The 10,857-nt window shown below is 31.3% G+C and overlaps 1 protein-coding gene and 1 non-coding gene across 2 annotated transcripts; one reads left to right on the top strand and one right to left on the bottom strand.

Moving 5' to 3' along the window:
• The first annotated feature begins 1,941 nt into the window (after nucleotides 1–1,941).
• On the top strand, nucleotides 1,942–2,448 carry LOC109152898. The gene has a single exon (XM_019300582.1). It carries the CDS (start codon nucleotides 1,942–1,944, stop codon nucleotides 2,446–2,448), a length of 507 nt encoding a protein of 168 aa, XP_019156127.1.
• Nucleotides 2,449–7,790: 5,342 nt separating this feature from the next.
• TRNAR-CCU lies at nucleotides 7,791–7,863 on the bottom strand. Its single transcript has one exon. It is a non-coding gene; the product is annotated as a tRNA-Arg (tRNA).
• Between the last annotated feature and the right edge of the window lie 2,994 nt (nucleotides 7,864–10,857).

Here is a 10,857-nt window from a genome sequence, read left to right on the forward strand (position 1 = left end):
ACCATCTCATCTTCTACTAATAATATTGATGTCATGCATTTCATTACTAATTTAGTTACAGATTACTCATTTAAAATTCACAAACATCATTTTAATTCCGTACTTCTTCTAATTCCGTAATTATAAAGTTACATTAAACATATTTCTTCACTTGCTCATGTTTTACTTTTTCCAAGTTTGGCACGAGTAATGCTTTTCATCACCAGATATCACGCAAGATGCGTTCTCTGAATCATCTATGACTAATCTGTAAACTAAAACCATGAATTTATTGGCAAACTTACGATTAAAAGTGCACGTTAGTAATTGGAAATGAATCATTCAATATATGAAGTAATGATGATTTTGGTTATCAAATATCAAAGCAGTGGTCCAATAACCATCTCATCTTCTACTAATATTGATGTCATGCATTTCATTACTAATTTAAGTTACAAATTACTCATTTTAGTGCCAATCCCATGATTAAAAGTAAATACCTGTAACGGAAAATAAACCATCAAAAACAACATAGTGATGATTCTGATTTGGTCATCAAATATCACGAAAGAAGTGGTCTAATAAACTTTCTCATCATCTACAAACATTAATTAATATCATCACGTGTTTCCAGTTCCTTTCTAGTCATGATACAAATCACTCATTTAAGAACTAAAAACATGATTTTACTAATTTTAGTGTCAATCTCATGATTAAAAGTAAATGTCAACAAATGAAAATGAAAATGAAAATGAATTGTTGAACACAAAATGGTGCTGCTTTTAGTCATCAAATATCAAAGAAGTAGGCCAAAAACTTTCAATTCTCATCTTTTACTAACTATTGACACAAAGTAGTAATGCTCTTGATCATCAAACAACAAAGAATAAGTGGTTCAAGAACATTCTCATCCTCTACTAACTATTGACGCTCTCACTAATTCCGCTACAGATTACTAATTCAAAAACTAAAACCATGTGTCATATCAATAGTTAGTAAAAGATGAGAAAGTTCTTGATCTATTTCTTCTTTGAAATATGATGAGCAAATTAAAAAAATTATTATTTTGGGTCAATTAGTTCATTTTCAGTTATTGACATTTACTTTTAATTATGGGATTGAAATGAAAATCATGTTTTTAGTTTTTAAATGAGTGATCTGTAACAAGGAAATGCATGATATCAATACTTAATTTGTATAGTAGACAATGACATGGTTCTTGGACCACTTCTTTCGTGATATTTAATGACCAACATCATATCATTACTATTTTGTTTCTAACAATTCATTTTCAGTTACTGATTGACATTTATTTTTAATCATGGGATTGACACTAAGATCATGCATGTTTGTAATCTTCAAATGAGTAATTTGTAACAAAATTAGTAACGAAATGCGTGAAGTCACTATTAGTAGAAGATGAGAAGGTTATTGGACCACTTCCTTCACATTTCATAATCAAAATCATCATTAATTAGTCACGTTAATAGTTCATTTCCAGCTATTCACATACAATTTGATCGTGAGTTTGACACTGAAATCATATTTTTAATTTTCAAATTATTCATTTGTAACAGACCTTGTAAAAAAAATGTGTGATATGATAAGTAATTAGTAGACAATGAGAAGGTTTAGTGAATACATCTTAGCTTGCATGATATCTGGCGATGAAAAGCATCACTAGTTCATGCCAAACTTGAAGATGAACAATAAAGACATAAGTAACGAAAGCTAGAATCGTGTTTAAAAATGCCTCCGTAATATAAGTCTTTTTCACTGAAAATGGGTTGCTAAGACTCACAATTATCACCCAGTAGATAGAAGGTTCTGACAACTATATATATATATATATATATATATATATATATATATATATATAGCATATATATTCCATAAATAAATTATACATACCTAAGCATCATCTATATATCATCTTCTTCTTCATTCTAGCTAGTTCGATCAATGGCTTCTGAGATCAGCTTCAAGCCGATGTTCTCCGACCTTCAATTCGAGTTTGATGAATCTGAGGATTGTTGGGTCCGCAAGCCAATTTTCTCAGACCTTCAATTCGAGTTTGATGAATCCGAGGATTGTTGGGTCCGCGGTGACGACAAGGTTGCAGTAGTGTCCGAGACGAGGTGGTCGCCGACGACGGTACTACCGAATGGTGGCGGAAGTAGCGTGGTTGAGCAGGTGGCGGTGACGGCGGTGGGTGTGAAGTCGGTGCCGATGAAGATACCGGATTGGAGGAGGATCCTGGGCGTGGCGTTCCAGCAGGATCAGCGAGCCCGACAAGACAGCGACTATAATGCGCCATGGTCGGTGGAGGAGGACGAGTACCTTGGACTGCCGCCGCATTTGTACTTGGCGAGGACGAGAGTGGCGTCCCTGTCGGGGAGGAGTGTGAAGGGGAGAGATCTGTGGCGACTAAGAAACGCTATTTGGAAACAAATTGGTTTCGAAGATTAGCGCTTCCTTCCTTTCTTTCAAACTGTGAGTCAAGAATCAAGATGGGGTTTAAGGTTGTTGTTTGGTTCGATAGTCACCTTGTTGTTTATTCATTTTAGTACAAGTTTTAAGGTTGTCGGGTCAATATGTTTAATGTTTCCTCTAATTTTAATTTTTCTTTTCATTTTTTAATTTTCTAGAGAAGAGATTTTTTTTTCAGGGCTGGAAATCCTTCTATTTCCGTCCAACGAAAGAGTTATTGGTTGGAAACGAGTTTCCGTCTAACATTCCGTTCAAAATGAGACCTCCGAAAAATAAACATCGGTAATTTCATCCAACATCATATGAAATCAAGAATTAATTAAAAATAAAAAATACAATAATTTAAAGGCTAAAATTAAATTGAACTGTTACGTTGTTTTTCAATACAAGGGATACTAAATTTAGACGAAACTATACAAATCTTGGTTTATGAATCATGTCGTCCACGGTACCTATAAAAAGTAAGGCAAGGTTGTAGATCATTGAGGAAAGTTTCAAAAAGGACACACAATCTAGGATGAGCGATCAAGATATATATGTCACCAACTCACCATCCAATAAGTACAAATATTAGTCTTTCAATAAATTTGTCTTCTAAAATATAATAGTGTCAATCTTAGTTAACTCAAATCTCATCCCAAAGATGTTACTATGTTAGTGTGATCCTTAAAATTGTCTCAATTAATTTTTAGATCGTCACTAGCGAATCACTCTCAAATTTCATTATTAAAAAAGTTTTTAACATAATATCAGATTAACCTTAGTAACTCATTTTCATACTCTATATATTCTAATAAACATATTTTATTGTTATTAAACGATAAGAAAAAAAAATTATGGTGTGAAATTTTATCTGGTACAAACATGATAATTGATTAGATCAAGAAAAAGAATCGAAAGAAAACGAAATTTGAGTCATAGACAATGATGAACACCAAAATTTAATTTGTTGGTCCACAATCATGTTTATTAACTAAAATAATGGTTACAGGATAGAATTCCAACTTAATCTTGCTCATAAAAACCTTGTGAATCTACTGATCATGCCTCAATAGCTACTTGTCAGAGTAATTAAAATGTTTTGTCTTTTAATACTCCCTAAAATAACACGGAGTAATAATAAAAGAATAGCATTTGTTGAGCCGCACGAACTTAGCTCAATTGATCAATAAGCGTAATATAATATTTAAGAAAAGAGACTAAAGTTCGAATTTCGACTGCGATAATATGGAGATTAAGTTTAAAGTGGACAGATTCCTTATGCGTATCTCCTAAATGATTTACATTACTCCAAATGCTTTATTGAATCGAGATGTGGGACTCTTGGAATTGAAGATTCAACCTCCTAGAAGAATTGTTGAGGCATTTCATTTGATAAATGTCACGGGAAGAATTGTTGAGGCATTTCATTCGATAAATGTCACGAGAAGAATTGTTGAGGCATTTCATTCGATAAATGTCACGACATCAATCAACCTCGCTCGATTTCATTATCATTTATCTAGTAATATTAGTTGTTATATTTTGACGTTATTAATTAGGCTAACATGCCTTCTCCATTTTATTTTATTGATGAGTTAAGGTTACGTTGTACATTAATAGAGCTAGACATAAAATGTAACGCAGAAATCTTTTATTAAAAAATAAAATACACTTCTAATATATGTCTCATTTTACTTATCTTATTTACCATTCATTCGTCTAACCAACCTTTTTTTTTTTTTTTTTTTTTTTTACTATCTTGGCTTCTTATTAATTTTAAATTTACAGCATGTTTGGTTCAGGGAATGAATTTTGAAGTAATAGGAATGCTATTTCATAAGAAATGGAATATGCAAGGAATAGAATAGGAATTGTATTCTACTGTTTGGTTCGCAAAAGGAATAGACTTTAGGATTACATTACAGTGTTTAGTTGATTTAAGTAATAAAAATGAAATATGTTTTAAAAGACATAAATAACCTTATAAAAATATGTGATGGTGGTGGCAATGGTGGCGGCAATGGCGGTGGCGGCGGCGGCGTTTGTGGTGATGGTGTTGCTGAGGTACTGGTGCTGGTGGCGGTGGTGGTGGCGGCGACGACGACGATGGCAATGGTAGCGGTGGCGGTGGTGGTAGTGGCGACCGTGACGATAGTGGTGGTGAAATTTGAAATAAATTTAATTGGGAGGGGGGTGGTGGTAAAATAGGAAATAGAGACTTTAGGCTATTCCCGAGAACTCAGGAATAGTCTAATACCAGGGGGCCCCCTGGGAATCTCTATTCCCCTTGCAAGGGGAATAGGTCATTCCCGGGAACAATGTTCCTGGGAATACAAGTGATTACCAAACAGAGGAATATGCCTATTACTGGGAATGTTATGCCATTCCAGGCCTATTCCGTGATCCAAACAGCACATTAATGTTTAATTTTGTGTTTATAAGTACGTACTTTCACTGTAGTTTCTAAATTATAAATTTTATTTACTAATACTAAACTTGCCCCCAATCTTCACGCAGAATTCAGGAACCAACTAAGCTGTCTGTGTGGTCATAGTGTCATACAAATACTAAATTTAATATTATGAAAAATTGATGAGAAAATAACTTCAATCAAATATTATTAATCGAATCAGATACATAAAATAGAACATAGATAGTATTAATTTAGTATCAGTGTATAAAATTTATATAATTAAAAAATACAAAAATAAATACTTTTTTTTAATGAAATAAATACTTTTTAAATAAAAATGAATTGTAAAATTATTTTTAGAAAAATGACTACTTGAATAAAACGTTGTGCGTAGGTTGGTTGAACACATTGTTTTGATAATTCAATATGTTTTCATGCAAGGGACATATAATTTGTGCAATAATTCATGCATGAATTAAATGATTATGAGAGTTGAACCTCTCTCACTTGGTTGGTAGGTTTGAAGGTTTGAGGAGTCTAAAAAAGAATACAACTAATTTTATTTAATGGTTGATTGTGTGGGCGCGTGACATAGTCACTTGTTATTTAATAACACTTTTATAGTTCATATGTGCAACTTAATTATGTGCTATATTGTTACAATAAGCAAGATTTTTTTTTCTTTAAAAAAATCATGAACTAGCTAGCTTCCACTTTCAAACAAAATAAACTTAATTTTAGTACGGAGTAACAGATAAGCTTCAAACTGCTTATAATAAGTGATAAGCTTCTTTTAGCTAGCTACTATATATGCTTGTGCAAAAAGTGTGCAATTAATGTGTAACTAGAAATAAAAAAATATTTCAAAACTGAAATCCAAAAATGTAAGTTTAATAAGGGTAATGGTGATTAAAAGCGTCCGTTTTAAAAATTTGTTTCTTTTTCACGGAAAATTATTGATTATGAATCACAATTAGTACAAGCAAAAAGAAGCACAAAGTCATAGTAAGTTATCCATTCACACCGCTATACATAAATAGCATGTTCCCTAAATAAACATATATACATCAGCATCATCTATCATTTTCTTCTTCTCCTTCTTCTTCATCCTAATTCAATGGCTTCTAAGAAAAGTTTGAAGCCAATTTTCCCTAGCCTTCAATTCAAGATCGATCGATGAATCCGAAGATTGGAATAGAAGTATGACAGCCACAAACGACGAGGTTGCAATGTCCGAGATTAGAATAATTAAAAGGAAAAATGTACAAATAGGTCATTGAACTATTTGGGGATAACAATTAAGTTACGGAATTCGAATATAGCAATTAACATTTTTAGCAGGTTTGCACTCATTGGGATTATATGTTTATTTATATTTTTTTTTCTTATTATCCTACTTTAACTACATGTAAGCATTTGACCCTTTGAAGTCAAAATTTAAAGCCCTAACTTCCTCTCTTCTCTATTTTCTTCTCCGGTTCTTCATTCGCGTATGCAAATATTGCTTCTCTATTTTGGATTTTTTCTCTCTTTCGCGGTTGTTTGCGGTATTTTTGGATCAGGAAAAATATTATCTACGCGTAATTTCTTAAACTGAAATTTCTCTTGATCGAAGTTTATACACTGAAAAACTTTCACAAAAATACATGCATATTACACGCAAAATATAACTATAATTTCAATTTAAAAAATTAGACGCAGAATATAAACAGACTTTGCATTATATTCTACGTGTAATTTTTTAAATTGAAATTATGATTGAAGGATCAAGTTGTGTGGACCATATATAAACAAAAAATACATTATTTGTGTGCATAAAGTATATTATATTATTTGAAAGAGTTAATTCCATCTGAGGTCCTCCAAGTATAATGGTTTTGCCACGTTTAGTCCTAAACTTTCAAATTGACCATCTGTGGTCCTTCGACTTTCAAATTTAACTATTCGTGGTCCAAGTTAACCACCCATGGTCATTCAACTATTAAATTTTAACCAACCATGGTCCTTTCAAGAGGACCGCAACTGGTTAAATTTCGAAAGTTGTAGGACCATGAGTGGTTAACTTGGACCATGAATGGGTAAATTTGAAAGTCGAAGTACCACAGATGGTCAATTTTAAAATTTAGGACTACACATGTTAAAATCACTATACTCGGAGGACTTCATGTGGCATTAACTCTTAATTGAATACTGAAAGTATATTATTTGTATAATGTCAAATAATGTACATTCAGTACACAAATAATGTATTTTTAATATATTAAAAATATACCTTATATTCAGAAAAAAAATATATTATTTGATATAAATGAGCCTTGTTTGATACTGAAAGTATATTATTTGTTAAAAAAAAAAATACCTTATATTTTATATGATATATATTCTGTACACAAATAATGTACTTTTAATATATTAAAAATTACCTTGATTGAACTGCTCAGGCCGCACCAACTAGTTTACCTAATGAATATTACCCTACAAAACAAAAAATACCAACATAATATAAAATTAAATTACAATAGAAAGTTCAATATATCTTATTATTAAAATTATAATTAAAACTACACCTAAGTAATTAGTGTACACAGTACTCAATTTTAAAATGTATTTATTATATAAACTTAATTAGATATTTAGATTGCACTTCTCTCATAATTTTTAACTTAGCTTTTTTCTTTGCTCTCAGATTCATTTAAGAAATAACACCTACGTAATTAGTGTACACAGTACTCAATTTTAAAATGTATTTATTATATAAACTTAATTAGATATTTAGATTGCACTTCTCTCATAATTTTTAACTTAGCTTTTTTCTTTGCTCTCAGATTCATTTAAGAAATAGAAATAAGAATTATTCATTTGAAAAAAAATTCACCATTTCATCCACTCATCACATTCACGTAACTTTGCAAAAGTGAACACAATACGCGTCAGGTAGGGGTCGAACCTACGACTTTCTGCTTAGGAAACAGACGCTCTATCCACTGAGCTACAGACGCTTGTTGTTATTTTAATGCTGTAAACTATATATATTATACTAAGCTTATAGAGTGGAGTTCTCAACCATTTTCCCAGATCTCGTTTCTAAACTTCTTCATTTTCATGATAATAAAATCATACTGTGATAAAATTCCACGTGGAATTTCCAAAAATGAGAAAGAAAATCAGCAGGAAGAATATAAATATTTATATCATGATAATTTGAACAAGAAAGGGAGAAAAAAAGGAGCAAATTAAATTTTCAAGATTTGTGGAGCAAATATTTAGATCATGATAATTCCGTACATGAAGCTCTCTTGGATTAAAACTTAAAAGGCCCTATTGAGCATATATATAAATATAAATGTGCAATTTAACTATTATCTTAGACTTTTAGTTGAGATGAAGCATATGCTCCAATTTGATATTAGAGTCATGCCAAATGTCATGGGTTCGAATCAGAGACTATGAACACATGAGGAGGTGTGTTGAGCATATATATATATATATATATATATATATATATATATATATAAACATATAAATGTACAATTTAATTGAGATGGAGCACATGCTTCAATTGGCATGACTTCCACAATCACAAATGCACATGCAATTGGTACATGGTTAATGGTTTGCAAGAACCCACAGGACTCTTCTTTTGGTTTAATTTTAAATGATATTAAGGAAATTGTAAAATCATTTGTTAATGTGGATGTTGTTGTCGTTAAACATTTTGCGAATAGGACTGTCTACACTCTTGCTAGGGAATCCATTTCCATGACAGAACATATAGAGTGTTTTTACCATCCTTCTTTCTTTTTTGTTGATGTGTTGTCATAATTTTGTTTTTCTTTTTTTTTTTTTAAAAAAAATTAAATAAATAATTAATTTTTTAAGATTATTATTGATATTGGTGAGTTTCCCGCTAAACATTCCTTGTACTCCTTGTAGCGAAGGCCTCTAAATTTTTGCCCACACCCCACCTTGTTAGGTGACAGGACAAGTTGTCCAAAGAGTTAAATATGTTTTGAAAACTTACTCAACATCGGAAAATGTATTTCGTCGTACTAATCCTAGAAATTTCATACTACTTTGCACAAGCATTATTCCATAAACATGGACCGATCCAAAAAAAAAATTTGAGTGCGGACAAAAATACAAAACAGATAGTTTGAAAAAAAATTATATAAAACACTTAAAAAGTATAGTTATAAATATTATTGAATATGGACGAAAAATAAATTTAGTCAAAACTTTATAAAAATATTCATAACAAAATATGAAACATAATTATTTTGATAAAATAATTTGAATAAAAATACATTATAAGTCACACATCTCATTATTAATGTATAAAAATGATAATTAGTGTATTTATTATTTATACAACAAATGTACTATATATATATATATATATATATAACACACACACACACACATACAATGACTATATAGGGCGTGGGTGGGGGCAGGGGGAATTGTGCCCACTACTCCCATTGTGGCTTCGCCCATGACCATGGATCATGATTCACCTTGTAAGGTAAATTACTGACATAAGGTTCATTTCTATTATACTAAAAGTTTATTTTTATTATATTGAAGGTTAATTTTTAATACATTAATTTTTTTGGGTGTATTGGTTTGATATATACTACATAAAAAAGTAAACTTTTAATAAAATAAAAATAAAAATTTAATATATTAAAAGTGAATATTTATTAGTGGTCCACAGTTTAATGCAGGAATTTGGGGAGCGTTATGCTGTGCATCGTATGCACCATGCATGGTGTATACGGATGCAAAAACGACGTCGTTTTGGCGTCTAACTTAAAAAAAAAAAAAAAAAATCAGAATTGCATAACTACACATCCATAATTTCACTACACTTCTATAATTTCATAACTATACATCTAGAATTGCATAACTACACTTCTAGAATTGCATAACTACATTTCCAGAATTGTATAACTACACTTCCAGAATTGCATAACTACACTTCTAGAATTGCATAACTACATTTCCAGAATTGTATAACTACACTTCCAGAATTGCATAACTACACTTCTAGAATTGCATAACTACATTTCCAGAATTGTATAACTACACTTCCAGAATTGCATAACTACACATCCATAATTGCATAACACATCCATAATTCCATAACTACACTTCCAGAATTTCATAACTACACTTTCAGAATTTCCTAACTAAAAAATCCAAAATGAATAACATAATATTGTTGCTGGGAATTGAAACTGATTTTTTTAAAGTAGGGCGCACGTTTTATGCAAAACGACATCATTTTTGCATCCGTATGCACCATGCAGGGTGCACACGGATGCACAATTTGCCGGAATTTGGTACATCAAACGTTTGCGGTTGGGACGTTATGCCATGGAACCGTGTTCACCATTCATGGTGAACACGGTTCCAACGGTGTTAGTACATCGTCATCTTTTTTTTTTTTTCCTTAATTAATTGCGTGACTTTTCTTCTTTATTTTCACATTTTGCGGTTTCACTTTAATTTGAGGTGAACAAAGATTTCGGACATTCATAAATTATGAATTCATGCCTGTAAATTCACTTTGGAACTATGCCTACACATTCCCGTCCGAAATCACGGACATTCATAAATTATGAATCCATGCCTGCACATTCACTTTGGAACCATGCCTACACATTCACTTTGGAACCATGAGATTATGAATTTTCTGTTATAAGATTATGAATTTTCTGTTATGAGATTATGAATTTTCAGTTATGAGATTATGAATTTTCTGTTATGCGATTATGAATTTTCTGTTATGAGATTATGAATTTTCATTACATTCATAATTTCGGACATTCATAAATTATGAATTCATGCCTGCACATTCACTTTGGAACCATGCCTACATATTCCCGTCCGAAATCACGGACATTCATAAATTATGAATCCATGCCTACACATTCACTTTGGAACCATGCCTACACATTCACTTTGGAACCATGCCTACACATTCACTTTGA

The sequence above is a fragment of the Ipomoea nil genome, unplaced genomic scaffold, assembly GCF_001879475.1.
Source record: "Ipomoea nil cultivar Tokyo-kokei standard unplaced genomic scaffold, Asagao_1.1 scaffold0268, whole genome shotgun sequence".
Classification (NCBI taxonomy): Eukaryota; Viridiplantae; Streptophyta; class Magnoliopsida; order Solanales; family Convolvulaceae; genus Ipomoea; species Ipomoea nil.